General features: G+C 33.1%; 2 protein-coding genes across 6 annotated transcripts; one reads left to right on the forward strand and one right to left on the reverse strand.

Moving 5' to 3' along the window:
- The first annotated feature begins 1805 nt into the window (after nt 1-1805).
- LOC117332528 (B-cell CLL/lymphoma 7 protein family member A-like) lies at nt 1806-13738 on the forward strand. 5 transcript variants are annotated; one of them, XM_033891471.1, is made up of 8 exons: nt 1806-2011; nt 4526-4584; nt 4855-4877; nt 5339-5432; nt 7386-7523; nt 9467-9643; nt 12050-12106; nt 12376-13738. In XM_033891471.1, the coding sequence occupies exons 1-8, from the start codon at nt 1920-1922 to the stop codon at nt 12465-12467; spliced, it is 732 nt and encodes a 243-aa protein (XP_033747362.1). In that variant the 5' UTR covers nt 1806-1919; the 3' UTR covers nt 12468-13738. The 5 variants fall into 5 exon arrangements, with proteins under 5 accessions (XP_033747362.1, XP_033747364.1, XP_033747363.1 ...); XM_033891473.1 differs by having other exon boundaries at nt 7386-7436; XM_033891472.1 differs by lacking the exon at nt 12050-12106.
- A 470-nt stretch (nt 13739-14208) lies between these two features.
- Nucleotides 14209-20260, reverse strand: LOC117332530. The gene is made up of 4 exons (XM_033891477.1): nt 19934-20260; nt 18217-18431; nt 17814-17930; nt 14209-17333 (listed from the first exon to the last, which is right to left on the reverse strand). The coding sequence occupies exons 1-4, from the start codon at nt 20180-20182 to the stop codon at nt 17213-17215; spliced, it is 702 nt and encodes a 233-aa protein (XP_033747368.1). The 5' UTR covers nt 20183-20260; the 3' UTR covers nt 14209-17212.
- Nucleotides 20261-27191: the final 6931 nt, after the last annotated feature.

A 27191-nucleotide genomic window follows, 5' to 3' on the forward strand; every position in this document is an offset into this window, starting at 1 on the left:
TGGCTGTTGCAATTCAACATGGCTGGGTTCTCTCTGTTCAAGTGCATATCTGATGAAATTTGGGTAAGTGTTTGTGTTCAATTTCAGGTTAGAAAAAGCGATACTCTATCATAGTACAGATATTATATAACGTTTAAATTGAATTGCAACTGTAATACGTTCTTAAAAATATTATCAAGAATGTAATTATTGTATTTTTTTTTTTACATTTCTTTAAAAAGATATTTATTCCAAAATATTGAAAAATATCTTTTAACAACACTTATTTAAAAATATTGCACATGAACTTTTGTTCACAATATGTAGACAAAAACTGCATGTGTTTTTTCGCGCTTTGAACTTTTGTTCTTATATATATATACATTGTATATAAATGTATTATCAAGAAACTGTATAAAATGTTTTTTTAGATTTTAAAACTAGTAATTGTGTCATTATACTTAAATGAAAATGTAGTGTATTTAGTATATCGCCGGGTAAAAGAAATGTACAAATCTGCCGTTAATCGTATTCGTCGACACAAATAACTTACGCGTATTGCTCTTATTACAATGATATGATATATGAATGTTACTTAATAATTTTCCTGAATCAGCTGAGGTCAATAGATAACGGGATTAGTATGGTGAAACTTCAAATGTCATTTCATTTATAAATTTGGTGAAGAAATGTGGTTTTAAAGTACCATTAGACAACTATTGGTTGTAGACTGTAATAATTGTGATGTTAGAAAAGTGACGGAATCTCGGTAACAAACATAAACAGTAAACATATAGTGGCAAATGAGTATTAACCAATAAATAGAAACAGCAAATAAATGTAATGCTTCGTGTTTAAAATCCATATTGCAAAGTGCTACTGCTATATTTAAACAGTTAACTCCAAGAAATATATTTCCAAAAAATTATTTTCTGCAATTATCTGTTTTTACAATTTTATAATGTTTTTTTTTTATTTATTATCATTAACTCACGATCAGGTAAATGCAATTGTATGCTTTCATGTTTTATTTATTTTCATTTATTCTATTTTGTATTTGTGCATGTCTTTTACTGTTGGAGTCGGTTTTAATAGCTCATTAGAGCTAATGTTGATTTGTTAAATATGTACCGACTATATAATAAAGTTTGTATTGAATTGAACTGAAAAAAAAGATATGTGGCAATAAATCAATTTTAAAATAAGTAGTTACAAATGACTAGCAAATAAGTAGGTTTGAATAAAAAGAAACAGATTATTAAAAATAGTAACAAAAATACTAATTATATATATAGTTGATACAGATAAACAGTGCTAGATAAGTAATAACAGAGCAGTAACAAATAAATAGACATAGCAACAAATTAGTTCAAATAAAAAGTAGCAAATAAGAAGTAACAAAAATCTAATTAGATAATCAATTAATTATGAACAAATCAACTTGTATTTACAAATAAAAAGAAACAAACAAATATTACAAATTGTAACAAATCATAGAATAACAAAGTAAATAGAAACAAATAAGTAGTAATAGATAAATAGTAACAAATATAGAACTACAAAATAAATTGTAGCAAATATGTAGTAACATATAATTAAGAAGTAACAAATCTAATTATTATAGCAATAAATAAAAAGCAACAAACAAGTAAAAAATATTAAGAAGTAATAGATAAATAGAAACAAATACGTACCAAAAATTAAGTAGTTACAAAAAATAACAACTTGTTGGAGACAGTAACAAATAAATAGTAACGAAGTAGATCCTTTCGGGCCTTTGTGCCTCTTTAATTCTTTCGAGACTCTCTAGAATTTTCAGGAAAAATAAGCAGAGTCCGAATAGAACATCCGGGTCCCTCTTTTGTTTACTACCGGTGGAAAATCTATGGTGGAAGAGGCAAAGTACCTATTTGATTACATTTAGCGCAATTTTCAAAGTCATGTTGTCGCGGTCGATCAGAGCAGAGACCAGAAGTCGTGCAAAGGAAGACATCAAGCGGGTTATTAGTGCCATCGACAAAGTCCGGAAGTGGTATGTTTTCAGATGTTGTCGGTCTTGACTGCCTGTTAATTTTTTAACTGTTTGCATTGGCTGCAGACTAACAGTAGTATTTTTGTATTTTCATCTTTTAAATCTACGTAAAGTCGTGTTATCAGTTTGCAAGTTGTGATTACATGTACATAATGTACCAGTCCCCGTATATACGTTCATGCTGCTTCAGACTTCAGTTGACTGCAAACGCATCACTAAAACGTGGTGATTGTACGTGTACATGTACAGTACAGTAATATATTTGTGTCCGTTCTCTGAAAATAGGAAAATCTAAGCCCCATTTTCCTCCATTTCGATAATTCCAAGTCAATTTCGTTAAAGCCTAAATATATCCCAACCGATCCGGGTATCATAGTTTGCAAGATCAGAGCTAATTCGCTTATATTAATTTTTTTATGTGTGTGAAATACATTTGTATTTAATGTTTGTGTATTTAAGTATAATATATATTTTTATTTGTATTTGAGTAAAAAGTCAAGCCGCAGTAATGGTACACTTGTGCCGTGATAACGATTTGAGAAATAACCAAACGGTTTTAATTTGTAATCAATGATGAACCACTCCACTAATGTTTTGATGTTATACATTCGTTAAGGGATAGCTACAGAAACATTAAAAACAGATATTTCAATATAAGATCAGGTTGGGGAAACCACTAACTTGCATCTAATACGCAACTTTATTATACGCCAATTTAGATATAGTTTTGTTACTAAATATAGCCAAAATCACTCTAAAGTGTAGCTCAATTGGTAGAGCATCCGGCTAGTGTTCGGAGGTCCCAGGTTCGAACCCCGGTCTGGCCATGCATTTTTCCACTCCTACTACATTTGGTGCCTGTGACCAAACCTTGTTTAAAGTGAGGTGAATACTTGACAAGGGGATATATACCCGAACCTGGGTTGTGAGTTGTGAAGTTGTTAATTAGGTCTTCAGGGTCAATAACTTTAAAAGGGAGGGAAGAGTGTAGCGGAACTGGACTGGGTCGATCGTCAGCGACCAGGTAGCTCAATTGGTAGAGCATCCGGCTAGTGTTTGGATGTCCCGGGTTCAAACCCCGGTCTGGCCGTACATTTTCCCACTCCTACTACAAATGTTTGTCCTAGTTGTATTTATTTACTCGTGAAACAACTGCAAAAGTCTTTGCATATTGGAAAGTATACCAAAAATTGATGCAATAAAATTATATACTTCCGGTAGTGTAACATCAAGTATCTAGATAGACATATTAATGATATTTTAGTAAAATATTATTTGCCTTGTCGTGAATTAAATCACCATTAATGAAATATTCTAAAATTTACTGTTTGATCAATTTTGTCTATTCTTTTAGTAACAAATCCATACTCTAACTGGTATATAATATATATGATGTTATTGTAACTGTTTCATAAATAATCATTTTAAAAATGAATTCTTTAGTTTTACATAAAAGGTGTGTAAGTTAACCAGGCATAGGTAAGCATGTGGCTAGCCCATTCAGACCAAACAATCGTCGACTAGTCAACTTTTCTCAAATTTTCATACAAAAGTTTTTTGCCAATTACTGATCAACAAAGTCATTTATTGATATCATCTAGTTATAGCATCAATATAATAATTATGTACTCTAGCTCTATTAAGCTTCTGTAAGCATTTTTGTTTCTTGACATCCTTTTAACAAGATGATTATCTTCTATGGCCATTCACTTAATCCCCACTTTATACTATGTATATATGGTGAGGGGCCACGATGGCCGAGTGGTTAAGGTGTACCGACACTTTAACACTAGCCCTCCACCACTAAGTTGCGAGTTTGAAACCTACGTGGGGCAGTTGCCAGGTACTGACCGTAGGCCGGTGGTTTTTCTCCGGGTACTCCGGCTTACCTCCACCTCAAAAAACTGGCACGTCCTTAAATGACCCTGGCTGTTAATAGGACGTTAAACAAAAACAAACCAAACAAACCAAAAATACTGTGTAAGTGAAAAATATATACATGTAATTGTAACACTAATGGCTTCCAGTTCCCTATCCTCAGATTGAGAGATGTTATAATAACAGTCTAGATTTATGGTCTTCCCATGCATTGTTTAGTCCAGATTTTACACGACAAGTTCAAACTTACTGAATTCGTAACTTGATTTTGGAATCATTCCATATGTTCATGATCACTACCCAGATAGGGAATGAATTTGAGCAGCATCAAATTTTTGTTTGGATCATTTTTTCTTTAATTCTTTGTTGTGTCCCCTTGTCCTGCTATCCTCCATAAGTGGTAGCAGGTATTTTGCAGCAACACTAGAGCTTTGTCTATCCATGCTAAGCCGTGTGTTCCTAAAGGAAACTTATAGTGGCTTTTCCACTTTTTCACTCTTTATGCATAGTAATTAATTGACACATAACACACAAGAATATAGTATGAAGTAAATTTATCCAAATATGGCAATAAAATTGACATACAGGTTTATTATTAATGATTTTCTGTCTATGCCTTTAAATTTTTCATTTTAGGGAAAAGAAATGGGTTACTATCGGAGATACCACAATGCGTATATTCAAGTGGGTTCCAGGTATGAATAAAGGATATCAAAAGATTCATTTTAGTAAGAAAATGCCAACATAATGTATAATTAAAAAATTAAGAAAATGTGCAATTAGGAAGTGTGATTTTATGAAGCTTGATATTTTGTCTTTTTCTTGATCTTAGAATACCTTTGACATACATGTAGTTGTAATATTACCAACTGATTTTTACATGTTTCTTTGACCCAATATATATAAGATTAAGAATAAGACTTTTCCTTAAATTTTATTTCCTTTTTTTTTTTTTTTTTTTGCAGTATCGTCACCAGAGCCGACCCAGGTAAATAGTTTATGCATTTCACTGTCTACACAGACCAAATACATTTGTATATAGATAAAATTTAATCTAAACCACTGTGAGGAACCTTGTTTTTGATTATCTGCTTTAATTTAAGTTTCTCAGATTATAAAGTATTCAGTGAAAGAGGGTAAACAGGTAAATGTTTCAAAATTCTGTAACGAATCCAGATCATTTCATACATCTGGCTTTTTATCATTACAATGGAGGAAAATGAAACTGATGAAATTAATTGAGATTATTCAAATTCCCAGCATGAGGAGGATTATTAGCAGGTCCCGCCCCTTGACTGTACATGTGAGAACATTGTTGAAAATGCAAAAAGATAGTACTACATGTACTGTATTTTAAAAGCTGTTGTTTTCATTATTTTAAGTCTATTTATGTGTGTAAAGTAACAGATGTTTATACAGGAAAATGGTGATGATAATTATATGTTTCAGCCATCACTGATCAAAAAAGGTATAAAAGGTCAATCTACAGGACAGAAAGGTGGGAAAAATGAAAAAGAGGCTGAACGCAACTTCCCCCAGGAAGGTACACACAGTATATGTATATATATATTTGCATCTTTTAATTGGCTGGGAAACACAAATGGTTACATATATACAGTGTAATTATATAGCATTAAAGATAACTCAACTGGTAGCAAGCATTTAAAATTTAAAAAAAAATTAAAATCATAGACAATATCAGGCTTTATCACTGAGTATTCCAAACTATTTTTAGCACAAATTATTATGCCTACTGCCAGAAAGGAGATACTATATAACGCGTACATACTCTCGTTGATTTTTTTATTGCGATGCTATAAAGTCACCTGATCATAGGTTGATAAAAATGACAATCACCAGTCGATTACTGTTTTTAGACTCACACTTTTTAATTTTCAATCAATAAGTGTAATATCTGGTTGTTTCTCTATTCAATACTTAAAATGAAAGTAGGATAATTCTGATTGGTTCTGACATCATTTCCAAGAAATATAAAAATGACCATGCTGCTTCTTATGTGAAACCTCTCCATCAATGCTGACAATAACAAGGTTTTGAGAGATGCACAGGGGTGCTAGGTAAGAGGTAAAAAAGGTTGTTGTTTTTTCTAATAGTTAGTAGTATGTTGTGGATGAGCTAGACAAAATGTTTATGAGGAGAAAACCTAACTCATTTTCCACACTGGAGATTCTGATAGCAATAAAGAGGTTGCTTGGTTTAAAGCAGTCAATAATAAAATGCTTGTATATATAACATGAATGCATGATTCAACAAATCACTGAAACGGATAAGGTAGGCCCATTCATCTGTAACAAACAAAAAACCTCCGTGGCAGGTTTCTTCTAATGAAAGTGATCAAAGATCAAATATCTAATCATGATCCAGATGAATTAATATCTGGAGAAAAAAATGCAGGAAATTGAATGAACGTTCTCAAAAACGTAGGAAAAAATATGTACATGTGAGACAGTAATTTACGGAAATTTTGCAAAGAATCCTGATGTGAGTTATCAGGAAATGTGACAGACATTTTAAACGCTAAGATCCACCAATCTAAGAATTTAACTTGATCATAATACGTATGCATGCCAATTCAATGAGCTTAAAAAAAAAATTCTGCAGAGTGTTAACACAACACGAGCCTTTTCAAAGTCAGTTAAATTCTTGACAATAACATGATGATTATCAGTAAATTATCCAGGAATGCACATAAACTCCCCCCCCCCCCCCCCCCCCCACAAAAAAAAAACATACATTGTGTTTCAATTCCTGCCAATTTATATTTATATACTATAGCTACTGTACTTGCTTTTTGCCTTTATTTTAATCCTTCATGCTTTATTAGAAAGTCCATTGCCTGCACTCTAGCTATATTCATGCTTCATCCCGTAAGAGATTTTGATCAAACTTCACACAATTACAAATAATTATAATATCTTAGACAAAGAATTTGACGGTTGTTAGGTCAAGGCCAAGATTGGCATTACTATTTTTAGAAAATTAGTGTCAGCACTCTTGCGCCTTCATTCCTTTTGGGATTTTGAGTAAACTTTGTAAACTTACAAAGGACCATAATATCTTGAACAAGTTCGACTTTCAGGTTTGTACGGTCAATATTACCATTACTATTTTTAGAAAATTTTATTTTCATTTTGTATAATTCGTCTGTCATAATCTTCCAATTTCTGGTATTATAAACCTTTATGACAAGATAATATGTACACTTTTTGTTTTCTTTAATTAACAGAAAGAGCACCATCTTTATAAGTCATTACATGTACAGTGTAATAGCTAGTTGCAGCTGGTATGGGACTTATACCAACTCAGTATGCTTGCAATATTGGTTAATTTTGTTTCATTCAACATATATTTTATGCTTTTGGTGATATGACATGCATGACTATGCTTACTTTTCAATCTGTGATAAGTCACGGTTCCGACATAAATCTGAAATCTGCATGTTAAGAGGATTTAACTTTGTAGTTTTTTTCTTTAGAAAACTCCAATTCTTCAGCAGTAGACCAAGAGTCATGCCAAGGGAAGAGAAGTGAGTCGCATGCCAAGAATTCCACCCCAGAATGCTCTGCTGCAGGCATGCTTAACGGGAAAAGTAATCCCGTTAAAGGCTGTATAGGTGTGCTTTTAGTTCTTACCCCTCACATGCTTCTGCTTTCTTGTTATTCTGCTTTATATTAAGCTTGATTGAATTAACGTTGGATGTCATTTTGATGTCATAGAAAATGTCAGTTTTCTAAATTCTGTTGTTAAATTATATCATACATTCTGGGCATGATCCCTCCATACTATAGATAGAAAATCTCCTTGAAATTGTCATTTAGTTAACATATTATCTTGTCTGCCCATACTTTAAATAGAAAATCTCCTTGAAATTGAACGTAAGTAGGAAGTGTCATCACAGATATTATTTACTTCTAGAGAAAATATTTATCTCAGGTGTAGTATTGTCCAGAAAATTCTAAACAAAATCAAGCATCATTGTTTTATTTTCTTTAGAAAGAAACGAAAATAAAATATTTCTGTGAATGTAAAAATTTAATTGTCTCATTAGTAGGGGATATTTTCTCTCCTTGGTTTTTCATATATGGATTGAATAGATTTTTTAAATTTTCATTGCGGCTACATTGTATGAATACCAGTAGCTAGCTACATATCCCGTGGCGCGCGGTAGCGCGCCTCGGAGGATATGTAGCTAGCTACTGGTATTCATAGCCACAATGAAAATTTAAAAAATCTATTCAATTCATATATTTACATAACCTTGATTTAAGAAATTTATATCGAGAAAACGAGAAATTTTATTAAAAAGAAAAATTTGTCATGTATACGACGAAACGCCAAATTATTAGAACAGCCGGGAGATCCCGCCTATGCACCACGCCATTGTTTTAATGTTGTTCCGCATTTTCCGGTCTTTTTTGTTTAATTTAATTCTTGAATTATGGTATAATTAATTAAAATGTATATGCTCTCTCAATATTTTTAACACTTATCTCGTACCAACGTTATCGATCCAAGGGAAGCTACTCTTACTGTCAATGGCGTATTAATATGACCCGATTAATCAGGTGATTTGCACGAGAGACAATGTTTTCATACGGTTTTCATAGTGTATTCATGGTCATATGTTTGTTGTTTTCACTTGGTATGTTCATATCAGCAAACCACATTAGGAATGTAAATATATAGAAATTAAAGAGATTAGTGAATTTCATTCATCATAATGATTGAAGATTAACTGTATAAAAAATTGATAAGATAATTAATATTCCTCATTCTATTAAATCACTTTGAATTGCCTTAGAATGGGAAGAATATCTTGGAGCTGCTAATGTATTTATTACTGCTGTGCATATAGAATTAAGCACTGTTTTCCATTTCCTACCCTGCTATTCAATGTTAATCCATTAGCTAATTAAAATAATCGGTTTAATCTCAAACAAATCAGTAGATTGGATGTTCATTGTGATAAAATGATTGTGAGATCAAATTTTTTGAAGTCATTTGCATTTTACTCTGATTAACTGTGAGTGTTTAATCACATATCAATTATATACTTAATACATTTTAACACCGTAGCTATGGAGAGGCTATCAAATGCATACAATGTATATGCAAATTGATACGTAACAAGAATTTTTATTATGCTTTGTTTTAAATCAGTTTTGCAAGCTTGATGTGTAGTATGATTTTAAGATTTCTTTGAGTTACCATATAATTTTGTTCTTCAACTGACCTGTAATGTGCATGGATCCTGAATTTAAGTAGGTTTTATTCCAAAATGAATTTAAAACTGAAGCCAAAATATTGTATGTATAAAGAGACAGTACAGAGTGAGATTTAATACCAATGGAACATAGAAATTGTATATATAACAATGTATTAATAATTTTGAGATTTTACTTAAATAAATTCTAGGAATGATGAAAAAAAACCTGTTTAGAAGTGTTTTTGGTAATGATTAGGGCATTTTCACTCATTAAATAACTTCCTTAAAATTCTATTTACACGGTAATCTTACAACTTCCTGTGATAATTATGTTACGATTACATTCACAGCCTCCAGTGTTTACACTGATGAGAACACACAGCAGTCCGTACCAGATTCTAATTGTAGTGAAGGCTCCGGGACCATCAATGAGGACTCAAACCTGTCATTTGCCGACACACAGAACACCAACCCTCCATTCTCACAAGATGCCGATAATGACAGTAATGAGGCAGATATGAGATTAGGTGAGGTGGCGAACAACAAACAGGAAGGAATTTATCATATTAAAATCAGAAATTACTAACATCTCTTCCTAATTGACTAATATATGTGTGGCTTTGGCTTCTGCCACATATCCTGCACACACTCCATCACAAAACTTCTTTTGTTCTAAAGGTTTTACAATTTGTTTTTCCCTTAAGCTTCCAGGAGCTTTAAGTCATACGTGTAACAGAAAAGCTGCTTGTTGGTATTCTGCATAATAGCTTTTCTGTCTTTATGCTCAGATGCAAGTTAATGTTGAAACATATTGATTTATTTGATATTTTCATAATTTATTACATTGTATATAACAATCACAAAGCGTAATCTTTATCTTAGCTATTTAGATATATAATCAATAATTCTTGATTAATAAAATTATATGATATAGCTTTGACTTTATTGGGAAACACTTATTGTATATTACCATGCACTTCTCCTGGATTGTAAAGTTTCATATTCATCAAAGTCACCAGTTTGAGTAGTCTCTTTTTGAACAGTGGTATTACAGTTGTGTCTGCCTGTCCAGTGTGGGGCACACATATTGAATATTCCCTCAGGCACAGGTTTCATCAATGTTCCTTAACTTAACTCCTTAACTTGAAATTGTCAATAGGAAAGCATTTTTGGATTTAAGGAAAATCTTTTAGCTAAGGAATTTTCTTTGAATTCTGTAAAGCTTTCCTATTGAAAAATTTAAGATAAGAAGCTTCCCTAAGTTAAGGAATGTGATAAAACTGGGACCAGGAAGTTTGACACTACTCTGAAATACAACTGATCTTGATTTGGACGTTTGAATTTGCTTACCGTTTTCAGAAAAGATAGCAAAACAGTAGATATACTGTATAAGTGTACCGTATTTGGCCTAATAAGTGCATCCCCAACTTTTTTCAGGAAAACAGGCTGTGTACATTAATTGAATCATATAAAAAGTTCTTACCTCACTGATCTACCTTATAATCTATAGTCTTTTAACCAAACACTCTAGATTATTTTTGATACATTAGGTATTTAAATGGGAGAAATAAAGTTTTTTTTTTTTTTTTTGTCACCTGGTCCGAAGGTAGCATCCCTACGGGGTGGGGATTCAAAATTGTTCAAATGGTGGGGCTAACCCCCAGGGGTCTGAGGGGCGGGGTCAAAAGGGGTAAATTTGGCTAAATTGATATAAACAACTTCTCCTCTGAAACCAAGCAATGGATACCTTTGGGGTCAGGATTAAAGCTGACCCCCGAGGAGCTGAGGGGCGGGACCTAAAGGGGTCAATTTGGCTAAATTGATATAAACAACTTCTCCTCTGAAACTAAGCAATGGATATCGCTCATATTTGCCTGATAACATCCCCTTTGGGATAGGGATTCAAAATTGTACTAATGACGGGCTGACCCCCGGGGGTCTGATGCATGAGGGGCGGGGCCAAAATAGGGTCAGTTTGGCAGAATTGATAAACAACTTTTCTTCTGAAGCTAAGCAATGGATATCTTTCATATTTGCCTGGTAGCATATCCCTATGGGGTGGGGATTCAAAATTGTTCAAATGGTGGGGCTGACCCCCAGGGTCCTGAGGGGCAGGGCCAAAAGTGGTAAATTTGTTTAAACAACTTCTCTGAAACTAATCAATGGATATAGCTCATATTTGACTGGTAGCATCCTTTTGGGGTAGGGATTCAAAATTGCATTAAGGAAAGAGCTGACCCCCCGGGGGCAGAGGGCAGGGTCAAAAGGGGTCAATTAGGTTTCTCTGAACTAAGCAATGGATATCACTCACATTTGTGTGGTAGCAAATTCCTATGGGGTTGCGCCCAAAGTCAATTTCATTTCATGGATTAATTGCACTTTTTGGCATTAAAACCATATTTGTATGGTAGCATGGTTATGGGGTGGGTATTCTTGTACAAATGTTGGGGTTTACCCCCCGGTGGGGCTGAGGGGTGGGGCCAAAAGTGGTCAATTTGGCTAAATTGACATTTTTAGAATTACAATAAAACCAATGCACATGTACCCATATAAAATGCTTATGATATATTGACATAGCAATACCAGCAACAAAAATACTTAAGCATCACTCTTGTTTCATAGCTCATGAAACTAGGTGACCTCTTGTGTTTTTTTTTTTGTTTTTTGTTTTTTTTGCCTAGATGTAGCACCGAAACTTTTTCTTTGTAAATGGTTTTATAAAATGCACCCCTTTATTGTTTTTGTAAGCACACTGTGCCTAGGTCAAATACGGTATTTATAAATGATTGATATAAGCTTAAAAGGTTTACACTGATTAGATAGTGTATAACCTCTTTATTTTTGACAAAATTACCAAACAAGATGACTGATAGAGGAATGGATATGGTGACTTTTTCCATGATACTAATCTGTGTATTTATCCTTCCTTTTAGCTATGAGTATGGTTCGAGATGAGAAAAAAGAAGAAAGTAATTTAAAGAAAGACAGTGGTTAGTTTGTTGATATCCTACTTGACAAAGTCACTTAACTCTGTCTGGTTTGTCATATGAACAAAATTCTTTTATATCATTCTGTCTGGTCTTATAAATTGGTATTTTAAATCAAGAAGTCAGCTAATATGAAATATCCTGCATAACAGTGTACAACATCTAACACTATATCTTCATAGTAATGTTAAATATGTCTTTTCATGGATACATATAAAAGCTAAGCTGTTGATATGATCATTCCTTTAATGTTATTAACTTATTTTTTCAAGGCGATTCAAATTCCTCTACTGCTCCGACAGACCATGAATCTGATGATCCTCCAGTCAAAAAACCAAAGTCATCTTCATCGGAGTCTAGTTGATAATTGGAATCACTAGCATCCACTGTGTTCATTTTCCATACATCTGATATAGCCTCCATTACACTTGTACTATGTATGTGCTTCAAACATTTTTGGAAGACAGATTTTCTGCAGTACTGTATTAGCAAATATGTGAGCTTAACTGTGAATTGTTGACGGAAGAATTTCATCTCCTATGATGCAGCAGATATATCATAATGTTGAAAATTACTACACACTTTCATTACTAGTGATTGGACAAATACAACTTTGGGTAAATATTGATTTTTAAAAGTGAAACAAGAAAAGATTACTTGGACATCACACATATTTGGGTTTTCATTGTTCCATTGACATGGTATAGTTGTCTGCATGGATGCACTTTTGATTTTCTGGTATGACATGTACAGTTGTCAAGGTCTTTTGATTCACTGCAAATAATGGTGACTCTCACTGCCTACTAATATTAAACTAGCTGGCTATGGTTTTATCAACATTCCTTAACTTACGGAAATTTCTTATTTAAACTAATTCAAAAATATCTATATGAAAACATTGGATTTAAGAGGGAAATCTTAGGTAAGGAAATTTCCTTAAATTCTGTTATGCTTTCCTGGAAAAATTTAAGTTATGGGATTTCCTTAACTTAAGGAATTTCAATGAAACTGGGGCCTGTTAATGATTTCAGCAGAAATGGATATTAACATGCAAATCATGATAACAATTGTTTGTATTTTTATAAAGAGCAGTTGTTTCAGCCAACTGGTAACGTTGTTTATTGGTATATTTGTAGCTGTTGTCGTTACAAGATCTATTTTTACACTACATATAGACCATGACTATTTGAGATTGTGTGTAAGTGATGCGGAAAATGATATCTATTGAATACTTACAGATTGAAATAAACATGGAAGTTTGTACCTTCAGACACATTAAATGTTTTCCTTTATCATATCCATTTATCATTAGGTATGTCTTAAATCATGATCATATCCATCATTCTTGAACAAGTAGACAAAACTCTGGTCTAGATCTATTGTGTAATATTTAAGTAATTTTCGGTAGTTCAATATTTCATGGCTACTGTATTTTATAGATAACACTAATGGCCAGGGAGGGTGCTATTTTCGGTTGAGTGGCTGTATGTAAATGTTGTGATCAGTATGCGATGAATCATGTGTTGTCTAGACTTCTGCCATGATGGCAACAACTAAACTACAATGATCATCAACACTTTGTCTATAGGTCAGCGTTTTGTATGATATGACGTATGAAATAAAATGTAAATAATATTTAAACATATTTGTTATATATATGTATGTATGTATATCACTGCATTTTATCAAGTTGTAAGGATAGACAAAACATTAAGGATTGGATATCGTTTCATCGATCACTTCGTTCGGGATAACATATCAGGTTGGTCATGAGACAAAGACCTACTCCATTTGAAATTTACACTTCATTCTTTTCATTCTACATGAATTTTACAATTAAACGCTCGTTAGATTGTATTAATTGTCAATTTAAATGCAATCTTGGCGACAGATAAATAGAATGGCATCCGTCGATGAGCCAGGCTGTAACTTTTACTCTGTTGTAGATATGATTTTCAAGAAGGAATCTATGGCAGACATCTTAAATGTGACTTGCATACAGGTCCATATTTCGGTCTTCAAATTCTGTACCAAATACAACTTACAAATGAGGATATGATGAAAAATGTTTATCAGTAACGAGCTAATAAAAACACAACAAGTACTTATTGTCAACGGAAGGCTTTATTGTATAGCCTTTTGAAATATATAACAAATATTGCTACGAGTAAAATACTTAAACAGAGCAGCAGTTCATGTCTAGTGATATTGATACATTATACCAATTCAGCATCATCTAAATGAATAATACTTCAACAAAATGTAGTTTGGGTTTTGCTGATTTTACACAATATTTCACTACAGATACATGTTTACATTCTAAAGAAGTTCTGAATTTTCTTCCAATACGTATACCAACAGTGAAATAAAAGTGTCGGAAAAACTTGTAATTTCTCATCATATCAACTGTTGATAAGAGACACCCCCTCCCACTGGTTGGTAATAAAAGTTTGTGGGAACACATGACTTGAAAGTAAAAGTAATGATTTGTCATATCACACTTAACCAATGCATGTGTTTACACCATTTCAGAATGTCATCATGCAGCATATCAAAACAACACGAAAATTCATGCGTAATAACACATATTTGATGGACACAAACTTTGAAGTGTAAAAAAAATCACGTAAAATGCTCAGGTACTTGTAAAACTACAAGTAATATAAAAACATTACCAGCATCTGTTGTATTAAATGCTCTCTTTGAAAACTTAACACAGAAATCACTTCAATGCATTACTTTGTTCTTGTTAAAAACTGCAACTTTAAGCAAAATCATTTACAATTGTACTTCTTTTCTAGACAAGACGGACAAATCCCCCCACCTCGCCCATTTTATCATTTACTTGGTTTCTGTTGGTATGGGAATTATCAATGACTGCTAATTATGAACATCAGACCACAGACTGTTTGATCCTGAAATATAATCAAAAAAGAAATGCCGAAGTATATCTCCAGGAATGAGTATTTGAATACTGTAGCCTAACTTACTGCCATATATGGTATTACATATATATAAAATATTACACGGAAAACAAAGCTTGTTTTATATATAGTATATGTATGCAGTAACGAGCAGTCAGTTTAAACTTTTAAAAGAGTAGTGACAAAAAAGGCAATATTCGTGTATAGCTTTTGTTTAGCATAATACCAAATTCACCAACAAAATTGGATTATTTTAGTTTTAAATGTGACTAAGATCAGTAATATGTAATAAGTACTATGTAGTATTATATAAATAAATGTAGAGTTATGTATAATAATCAATCATCAAACTATTAGCTTCAGGCTAATACATGTATGCAACAAATCTTAGGAGTAAACTTTGGATGAAACTTATACAATATAATACTAAAACAAATTGTGTAATTAACAAAGATCATGCAGTTGCAACTGTAAAGTATTAAAACAAAAAGTTCTTCAGATTAGTATGTTTTACGTCAAGCAACATAACTCTATTTTTTAACAATAAGGGGGTATATTTTACATAATAGCTATGAAATAAAAAAAAAATACATGTTATATGACCTAAATAAATCAGACTGCCATAGCAGGCTGAATTTCACTGGAACTTATTCCATACATAATAGCGTACCGGTATCAGAACATGGAAATCATCGGATTCAAGGTCGTATATAATGAGAGAAATAAGTCGCATTCTTCTCTATCAACTAATAACAAGTTACAGGGGTGTGGTAACATCTAGGCTGTAACTTTCATACAGTATTGATTCTACAGGCACAGATTTGGTTTGGTTTATTTGGTTTACCGTCGTAATAAACATCATTTAAGGACATGCCAGATTTTGGAGGTGGAGGAAAGCCACCGGCCTACGGTCGGTGCCAGGCAACTGCCCCACGTAGGTTTCAAACGCGCAACCCAGAGGTGAAGGGCTAGTGATAGTGTCGGAACACCTTAACCACTCGGCCACTGCGACCCCTCCACAGGCACAGAACAAGGAGATATGTATGTTTGTAATGTAGATCATCTACACAGGAATTCTAAAGGAAAGATAGTTTTAGAGAAATACAGAAATAAGTGATACTGGATACACAGTTTGTCTAGATGACTGTCCATTGGAGAAGACATTCATAAGAATAAGGTCTAATGACACGAATAAATACACAAAATAAAACTTAGCATCACACATTTTACAAACAGAACTGATCATATACAACCATTTTGTGACTTCAAATATGGTTGCAAAATAATTTACTTGTTTATAATATCAACATTTCTACTTGAAGATATTCTAGGAAGAGCTTATAATTTGGAACTAAAGCTTAACTTTCAAAATACAAATGAAATCAATTAATTGTATTGTAACCATTTTGAAGATAATGTCAATTAGTTCATCCCATTTCAGATTTGAGCACAAAAAAAGAATATTAAAGGTCACATTGATTTTCATTTCATTGCATTACAAGACTAAATAAACAGTAATATACTACAAAGTATACGTACACATATAAAATATCAAAAGACTGGCAAGTGTATGGAAGTCAGAGATTAAAAAAAACTGCTGGGACTAAAACAATCACTAACAAGCTAGCTACCTATATGTAGCACTGGTCTATCAGATAATTAATGCCATACACTATATATACAACTACGTAATTTCTCAACTAACAAGAGTATTGTTGAGAAATGAAGAATGAACTGACTTGTCCTTAGTTGCATATGATATTAAAATTCTTAACATTATTCTTTTACAAAAACTCTTACATCATTTTTAAAATACTTTCAAATTCAAATACATTTGTATAGATGTATTTGACATATTAACTTGGAAAATGGCAAAGCTTTATAGAATTGTAGTCCAAAGTTATTTTGGGTACAAAATAATCATAATCTAGAATCTCAAGAGTCATATTGGATGATAATCATCTTAATACATGTATCATCATCACTTCAAGTCTAGATCTGTCGTACATAATATGCAGCTGGATTCCAGCGGAAAATGTAGACATGGTTTTTAAAACCAATACAAAGCACCACATTACTTGACACAGCAAATGTCTAATTACCGAGTTGTATTTAACTTGTTACAAGTAATGGCACTAATAAAGAGATTCAATGTGATCATGAAGCACCGGAAATGTTCTCTGACTCAGTACACTAGAGCGGACGTCCTTATCCGTTGCTGTTTAGTCTGTAACCTCTCACTACTTCGTTCACCTGTTGGGCGTGTCCTCAAACTGCCATTTGTCAGTGGAGAAATTGTTGATCGCCTGGAAATTATAAAATGTCCCGACATAGTCAAATCTCTGTTATCAAAGACAGTTTACTGGGAAGTACATGGCAGTCTTCAAAGTTCTTAACAGACTGTTAGTATGGTAATATGTTAGTTTACTGCTTTGTGAGAATGAAAATAAAAAGCTTCCTACTGATTACTTGAGGTCTCCAGCTATTTGTCTGTATCGGTGATTTGATTGATCACTTAAAAATTTGGTTTCAATAATAATATCTCAACTTTTTACATTAAGATTTGGACAAGATCACATCATTCACTGTTGATGTGGAAGAGTATGTTAATTTTACTTTTTTCATAATGTGATCGCTTGTTTTAGCCACAATGATATGGACTAATGGGAGAGTTTCTTCAAGTAAAAGAATATTTAATTAGGAAATGAGAGATGTTGTTGCTTGAATCACTGAATGCATATTGCATAATTACTATACATGTATATAGATTCCAATGGGATACACACCTTGTCTTGGGTCTTTGCTGCAGACCCCCTGGAGTAAGGGTAGCTAGAGCTTGCATGTTGGAGGTGAGAGCCTCTACCTCCCTCCGTAGTCGAGTCGGTGTCTCCATGTTGTCTGTCCTGGTGAAACATCAAATTAAAAAACATGACATACTCCTTCATCATCATGTTATAATTCAGTGCAGTTTATGTACTAATGCAAAGGTTTTTATAAAAAAATTACCATTTTGTAAGTTTCTAAAAAAAAATAAACTAGTATTGTTTGATGATGGGGATCAGAAGAACAACTGATCACTTATTTATAAACCACACACCTCAAATCGTCATCCGAGATTGCACAGTCCAATAAATAATGTTGATATTAGTTCATAATTAACTGCCAAACTGGAAAAGGTAGGCTAATTACCATCTTGTAGATGTTGATGTACGTAATCTGGTAGGTGTTCGGCTGGTGCTTGGTGTGTCAATCAAAAATGGGGAGTACATCTTCACATCATGGTGAACAGGACGGGGTGGGGTCCTGCCTGATGTTCTGTTTCCATGACGAACACCTTTAGTAGGCGATGGACTCTTTGTATCATTAGTCAATCTCTTCAGCTTTCTTGTTGAGACACGAAATTTCTAAAATTTAATAAGAAAAAAAGAAACTTTGTAAACAAACGTTAAAAATATATTCTATAATTTCATTAGTTCATTTCAAATCTAACTTTCATAAAAATAGGTACAGGTGCCAGCCATGGTCACAATCTGGGTTGCTTTATATACAATGTAATTAATTAACTAAATAATCACAACCAAAGAATAAAAAGTTACTTTTAGGTTTGTTTAATTAAAATGCATCTTATGAAGAATACAAGTTTATAAAACCTGAGTTTAACATCTTCACCTTTTAAGGCATTTCTGCGTAAAAAGGCTGTCTCTAGTGTGTGTACTCTCCCATGAAAACAAACTTTTAACTGACATCTTTAAATTTCAAATTCAAGATAATAATCAAAACCTAATGTACATGTTCACTTCACTTCAGCATTCAATGTGGCAAGTGACCCTTGACATTTGTCATGGCCAGTTGTAACATGATGGCTACATATACTAGGTGTCACTTTGGTATTTGGAGAAAATATCAATCTACTTGAATTTGAGCGGGAAGTACTGAAGGCATATAACAGAGATGACTCACTACTGGTTATGAGTATCAAAGTTGGCATGACTCCAGGGTTTCTCTCTGGAGACATACATTAAGCTGGATTTAGATTGAGGGGATGATAATAAATGTGTAATTTAATATGGGTCAGTAGACTCAGTACTCCTGTCATTACGCACATTCCAGCAATTATCTTGTCTGCCTGGAGGCTTATTGTGGCTGTATTGCATTTGTTTTTATTTATTTATTTTTTTACATTTGAAAATAAAGTTGCATTGCACATTATGTGTATGTCTTATGCTTATGCCATTACTTTGAAGAGTTATGTCAGGTGGTAATGTACTCCAATAATATTAGAGGTTTACACGACAGGAAGCTTTTGACAGGCTGTGTCGCAATATCCACCAATGTAATCAGGTGGAATAAGACCTCATATACGTATGAGTAGTGGTAATGATACTTCAAAACGCATCGTTTCGTATATTGAATTGTATTGCCTGTCACCTGATCTGACATGTACATTCCTGTTTTTATAAAATAAGCTGCTACACAAACACTTGAACTAAACAAACACCAGTCGTAAACCCATTTTATTGTTTATACAAAATAAACACAAGGACGCCTGAGTCTTCGCGTTACAAAAACATTCCAATGCAACATATCCATGTAGATCTGTACTGTATAGATCTATACAAAATTTGGTGACTCATATAAAAAGATGAAGCAACGACGGACCGTTTGAAATTTGAAATTTCAAAAGTAACATTGAATCTAGTCCCCTAACATTACAGAATTCAATATCAGCATAAAGCAGGAAAATGTTATAGAAATGCAAACAAAAACGATGCGTCGTCATCATTGATTCTTTGTAAATTACTGAATCCGATGATGATCGATCGTGATCAGATGGAAGCTGTTTCAGATATCTATCATGTACACAAATATCTCACGTTACAATAAATCGAACATATATAGCATTTACCTGTTTCAAAGATCCAACAGCTTCTCTAACTGACTTTGTAAGTGTTGAATTCCTTTCAAACTTCGGTTTCTGGTTTCCACGGTTTCTGATCGGATGAATTGCATGCCGCTGTGTTGGAATATCGCCTTCCGAGATCGCACGCTTGTATTTTGGAGTATTGAAATACATGTTTTCTTTTCCTTCTAAAACGTTATACTTTTTACCTGGCAACCACGATAAACGGAACGACTTTCTGAGATTTGTAGACATCCTGCAAGTTCTGTTGGTGTTGTGACCGTTTTAAATGAACCGCCAAGCTTTGTGACCTCTTACCATTTACTACGATCAGCTGAGTGGTCACGTGGGTTTGAATCTTGGGCGCGTTTGATTGGTGCTGTATAGAGTCACTGGGCGATATGATTACTGGCTAGGCAACCAATTAGACTACTTAATTAGGCGATAACAACACCACTGGACTAATATGGACAAGGGAAAAACATGATGACACATATATTACACTAATTGGACGTAGATAATCGATCGATACATTTGATAATAGGTGATTTTGTACGTCAAGGACAATTAAACTCATTCATGGATGTTTTAGAAGTATAATTATTACACGTACGTCTTTTTGCATTGTGCAGATTTGACGCCGATCATACTCTAATTAAAATCACAACGTGTGATTGCACATATACACGTATATTTTGAATGCATAATAATAACTTGGCCATAAATTCAGGACGAGATACATATATGATAATTATATATAAAGCAACATTTGTAATATCAAACGCGACGTGTTAGTACAAAATAGAATGAAAGAAAAAAACATTAAAATTTATTAAATTATTGAATTTAATGTTATGGGGTATCGAAGTTTCGAAAAAAGTATATAGAATTTGATTTTTATTAAAACCATTTGCTGAATAAGTAATAAATAAACAAATGGATATTATTAATATGGCATAACGTAAATATAACAACAAAGGCGTGCTTTTCGTATACACCGTGAATTCACCAATATTGCTGGTACAGACAGGGACTCAAATATATGAAATATAGCAGTCTCTGGTATAGACCATCGGATATAATTAAGAGGCCGATTTGAAGGATTTGAGAACAATTAAACAATCAAAAAACGATTATATGTAACAATATCATTTTTTTTTTAATCTGCACAGGACTTTCCATCAAGTGTCGGTCAAATCAGATAATGAAAATAGTATTCCAATAATTTCGACACTATTTTACAACAATACAGGCATAAAATAGAATATTTGACAAAATTGGCTTTTATATATTTAGGTCACTGTGGTCATTTCTTTTACTACGGGTTTGTTTATTTGTAGGCGCGAGCCGAATTTTTTTGTGGGGAGTCTGGGGGCCGCCAAGGCATTTTTATGGCTATAAAAAAATTGTCCTCCTCCGAAAAAAAGGGGGGGAGGGGGGTCCTGACCTCCAGGACACCCCCCACCCCCCACCCCCCACACACACCCTGGATCCGCTAGTGTCTGACCTGACCTGAATTGCATGTCATGTCATGACGACCTAACCTCGAGGTATTTAGATGCCATCAGAGGGCCCAAATTAGCACTCCTTCTTTCAGCAGCAGGAATGAACTCAAGGTATTGCTTTCCTTTCTGTACAGACAGATTTTTTCGTTTCCAAACTTAATCAATATGGACACCGGAGAGTGGGTACAGTCACAGAACACGTGACAGACATTTCGAATACCTGCCTATCTAAGGGGATTTTTACAAGCATACACAAAATAGAATCATTAAAAAAATCTTCGTATGTATATATATTCTGCTACCGAATCAATGATCATAGAAGTTTATTTGCTGAAGATATTTTTAAAATCTTACATGCAGTCCCCTTTTGAACATTCATACTGTCAAATGTGTTTAGGTTAATCTTTCACAAATAATACTCTAATGCATTACTGCAAAGTCATTATCGATATTGAGGTTGATTGATTCAATATTATGTTTTATAAATGTAACAAAAGCGAACATGTTCGACGTTTAAATGTTTTGTTTCTTCGATGTAATGACTTTTATTGATATTTTTACTAATCCGTACCGTACATCGAATGCAAAACCGTTAACTTCTCAATTACATGTGTTACACAAGATGTTGATATACTTCAAGTTTGGTCCACTCAGTAATTGTTCTTATTTATCTGATCCTATAACGGACGAAACACAACAATTGAGTTACTCATTTTTTTTTATTTGGTTTGTTTTTGTTTAACGTCCTATTAACAGCCAGAGTCATTTAAGGACGTGCCAGGTTTTGGAGGTGGAGGAAAGCCGGAGTACCCGGAGAAAAACCACCGGCCTACAGTCAGTACCTGGCAACTGCCCCACGTAGGTCTCGAACTCGCAACCCAGAGGTGGAGGGCTAGTGATAAAGTGTCGGGACACCTTAACCACTCGGTCACCGCGACCCCCTCTCATTTTTTTTATAAGATTGCAAATAATCGGATGTGTTATATATAGCTATATAATTATTTCACTTCTAAAATAGTAGGCAACAAATAGTACATTAAATCTATTACATAAAAAAGTTATAACTAAATTAGTTTGTCCCCGTCAATTTCAAATTCATGTCCTGCTTTTTCATCCTTACCATCAGCAATATACATGATTTTATTTCATAATGTCCAAGTTCAAGTTGAAATATTTTATTTCCGTGTAAAACACATAGTATACCTGATATCACTACAACGTATATATTATCCAGCTTGATACACTAGATACATTTAAAGTACAAGCTAATTATCAACTATTTAAAACATTCACAGCACGGTCTCGGACATGTGATAACAATAACCGGGTTTTTAAAACTAAAACAATATGTTCGAAATAAAAGTACATGTTACTTGTTATAACCAGCAACAGGAAAATATTATCTTATCACCTTGTACTCATTACAGGGTGAAAGATTGAGACAGTGGTTGACTGAGTTATATAACCCTCGCCCCATGCTTGCACATTTTATCAATAATAAAAATAATTTACAGAAGCTATAGATGGGAGACATATGTTTCTCCTTCTCCACGTGTGTGAAATTTGGGTAGCTACATTTTTTCGGATATCTGGTGCACACATTACGTATCTAAACTTTTCCAGTTTGCTCATGTCTTTACATAACACATTTAACCTATTAGACAGTAATCACTCATCGGGAATTTTGGGCAGGACATTCTGAAGACCAAAAAGTTTGTTGTTGTTTTTTCGTCGTCGTCGTTTGTTTTTGTTTGTTTGTTTGTTTGTTTTTTCCTGAAAAAATCGGATTAAAATAGCTTTCAGTAATGGAACAAGACTTTCTGGTAATGTTTGTCCTTCTTGACATTCCCATAATATATTCAATAAAACTGGATGTAGACCTTTCTTCCCCAGCTCTAACGACTGCTTAATAAATAAACAGGTCTGAAGTAGGATCTCCGTATCACTGCGCTATTTAATAGGCTCGGTGATATCCCAATATCTAAGTGAAGATACCAAAAAGCTTTGTAGTAGGTTGGCCAGTATCTTTATCAACATCAAATCAAGGATGTTCTACAAATTCTTGTCAATTCACTGGGTCTTCTTGTTCAACCTCATTTTTACTCGCTGACTGGAGAAAAGTCCGGAATTTACTGGAATCGTGTGGTGAAATGTTATTGATTTAGTCACGTGATTTATTGCGGAAAACTTTCTTTTTTGACTGAAATACAAACTTTGACGAAGGAGATGTATTGTTTGGGCATTGCGGCACTGCTTTAGTTCTTTGGCAACGTACTGCGCAGGTCGATATATTCTCTATCTGTCCATAATTATTATTATTATAACTAATATTTTGCGCTTTTATCTATTTAATTTATTTATTTTATTGATTTCATTTTATTTCATTATTATCTTTTTGTCTTGTCTTGTTTTTGTTGTTCTTTATATTCATACATGAATTTTGCAGATTGTGGTAGATCTCTTGCTAGGCGGTTCGTTGACGCTTCAATAATTTTTTTCACAATTTCGAAAGTTGCTGGTGAAAGTCTCAAACGTTATCCATTACTTGATTATGGCATTGATAGTGCAGAAAGTAATATCGCTTTGGACCTGTCACTATACATACTTAAATTTTCAATGTGGTTTTGTTTAGGCTTATGAAATACAGATTCTTGAAGTTACATGGAATTCTGGTAACAGTTTGATGACGAGCTGGCATGTAGCTAAGGTTTTTAACAGTAAAACATGGAACCGCAGTGAAAGCAGGTCAGCATCCATGAAACAATAATCAACAACGAGACACCCCGAATGTTTAAAGCAGTTAAAATTACCCACAAGCGTCTGCTTCTGTTAGTATTTATAGAAAAAAAATAGCCCCTACTCTTACTATGTTGATGTAGTAGGGAGTAGGGGCTAATATGTTTTCTATAAATACTAACCAGAAGCAGACGCCTTAGAATTAGTTTAAACATATTTTATTGACATATAATAATGACAAAGGGATTAGTCAGCAAGTTTTACCAACTTATAAACGACTTCTCCCATAATAATAACAAAATAATAAACAATAACATAGTCACATGATGGCATATACAAATATTCAGAAATTTGATAAAGAAACGAAAATATAATAAGAGAGAGAGAGAGAGAGAGAGAGAGAGAGAGAGAGAGAGAGAGAGAGAGAGAGAGAGAGAGAGAGAGAGAGAGAGAGAGAGAAGGGGGGCAAGAGGGAGGAGGAGATAGGTATATATAAAGTTAAATGACTGCCTTAGAATTAAACAACATGAAACCTGCCATTTAGAATTCTTACATGTTTAGTAATTGTCTTCCTTGATTATTTCTGCCTCTAGACCTATGTAATCATCATCACATTAATTAGATTTTTTTAGAATATTAATTAGATGATACGGAGGTATGTAAACTAAACAAAGATATACTTATATCTTTACTTTTACCAAATATATTTTTATCTTGTTTAACCCAAAGTCTATCTTAACTAGGCAATTTCAATTAGTCCAACTCCCCCGAAATTGAGTTTTGTAAATATAAAATAAATCCTCCACTATCACTTCTGACTTTATATATGTTTTAGGGTGATCGCCTTTCCAGGTTCCATCATTATATTGATATCGTATTTAATCATATCATCAAATGAATTATTACTTTAAACATATTGTATTGACATATAATAATGACAAAGGGATTAGTCAGCAAGTTTTACCAACTTATAAACGACTTCTCCCAGAATTATTTATATTCCAAAATGAAATTGAAAAAAATACAATCCTTGTATAAAGCCTATAAATTCAGTAACTTGTACAGAGGAAAAAGATATGAATGATCAGACTAGTTTGATGATATTTAGAATACCAACGGGTAAATGGAAACACGGACTTATTTAGTCTGTGATTGAAGAAATGAAAGATATAAAGTTTTATCTAACCGGATAATGGATATGTGATTGGCTCACACAACATGTATGAACTATATTTACATGACAAATACACGTACAGTATAGTAAAACAATTCTATTAATACAAAGTATATGTACACACACAAGTATATCAACTAAAGAGATATGGCGCAAATTGGCCTGTTTCGACATAACGGTGACCGTTTTCAAACTAAAAAAAATAAATGTTAAAAACTGAGTTTTTGAATACAAACCTTAAATCTATAACATATAACCATACCATACCTCTTTAAGTATTTAAACAATACATGTATATGCACGTGTTAGATGTAAAATTACAAGTGAAATCATGAAATGGCCAATATATTCCATATTTGGCAATTTTATATACATTGGAAACTATAGGGGTCCTGCAGCCTGTCATGTATATCATCAATCCATCAATACACGAGATCTCCGATCATAGGTTCGGATGCTGGCACTGGGAAGGGAGATAACTCTCATAGGTTTTAGAGAGATACATTTGAGTAAACACCGGAAGGCCAGGCCAGGTAAATGCCACTGACGAGAACCACACACATTTGGTATTACGTTTGAATTATGTAACTCAAAGCCAAACATATGTTAAAAATAAACCTACCTATAAAGTCAAGGATACTAATTTAGCTTAGAGAGTGGGACAATAGTGGTCCATATAGACAAATTCAAACTAAGTCCATATAGACAAATTCAAACTAAGTCCATATAGACAAATTCATACTAAGTCCATATAGACAAAATTCAAACTAAGTCCATATAGACAAATTCAAACTAAGTCCATATAGACAAATTTAAACTAAGTCCATATAGACAAATTCAAACTAAGTCCATATAGACAAATTCAAACTAAGTCCATATAGACAAATTCATACTAAGTCCATATAGACAAAATTCAAACTAAGTCCATATAGACAAATTCAAACTAAGTCCATATAGACAAATTCATACTAAGTCCATATAGACAAAATTCAAACTAAGTCCATATAGACAAATTCAAACTAAGTCCATATAGACAAATTTAAACTAAGTCCATATAGACAAATTCAAACTAAGTCCATATAGACAAATTCAAACTAAGTCCATATAGACAAATTTAAACTAAGTCCATATAGACAAATTCAAACTAAGTCCATATAGACAAATTCAAAATAAGTCCATATAGACAAATTCAAACTAAGTCCATATAGACAAATTTAAACTATGTTCATACAGACAAATTCAAACTAAGTCCATATAGACAAATTCAAACTAAGTCCATACAGACAAATTTAAACTAAGTCCATATAGACAAATTCAAACTAAGTCCATACAGCCAAGATACCACAGGCTGGGCACAAGAAAAAAGGAAATATTGTTGTTATCATGTCAAAAATATGAGTATTATTGTTTCTGAAACAAAGAGGGGAGATAACTACTCCAGATTTCATCGACTCGGTTATTTGTTGGTACTAAGATAAACCAGCCAGTTCATCTATGTTGTCAAATATAATATTCCACTTTCTGGTGTCAAATGGTTACATGTTCGTTTGGATGACGATATTGTAAAACACTTTTGACACCTTTAATCTCTGAGAACAATTCGTTAATCTTATGTCTTCAAAAATCTGTGATGAAATTATTTTTACTAGACTGGTAGGTGTAAAAGATAGTGCTTATTTCATATTTGTTTTAAAAAATGTGTAAAGCAAACAATTGCTATCCTATTCAATTGTATCATTTATAATAAAAATGAGTTTCTTATAATTTGTTTATTAGAAAAGAAAAAAAAAAAAAAAACAGCTTTTATCCAAAAAGGAATTTTCAATATGTTTTAACTTTTACTTTTTGG

The sequence above is a fragment of the Pecten maximus genome, chromosome 8 (assembly GCF_902652985.1).
Source record: "Pecten maximus chromosome 8, xPecMax1.1, whole genome shotgun sequence".
NCBI lineage: Eukaryota > Metazoa > Mollusca > Bivalvia > Pectinida > Pectinidae > Pecten > Pecten maximus.

Excerpts from the sequence above, each read along its gene's own strand:
- LOC117332530 (XM_033891477.1), bottom strand. The coding sequence starts at position 20,182 with ATGTCTACAAATCTCAGAAAGTCGTTCCGTTTATCGTGGTTGCCAGGT. Across the intron at positions 18,432-19,933 it reads CTGTTGGATCTTTGAAACAG|AAATTTCGTGTCTCAACAAG; the intron begins GTAAATGCTATA and ends ATTAAATTTTAG. Across the intron at positions 17,334-17,813 it reads CAGCAAAGACCCAAGACAAG|GCGATCAACAATTTCTCCAC; the intron begins GTGTGTATCCCA and ends TATAATTTCCAG.
- LOC117332528 (XM_033891471.1), top strand. The coding sequence starts at position 1,920 with ATGTTGTCGCGGTCGATCAGAGCAGAGACCAGAAGTCGTGCAAAGGAA. Across the intron at positions 4,585-4,854 it reads TATATTCAAGTGGGTTCCAG|TATCGTCACCAGAGCCGACC; the intron begins GTATGAATAAAG and ends TTTTTTTTGCAG. Across the intron at positions 5,433-7,385 it reads ACGCAACTTCCCCCAGGAAG|AAAACTCCAATTCTTCAGCA; the intron begins GTACACACAGTA and ends TTTTTTCTTTAG.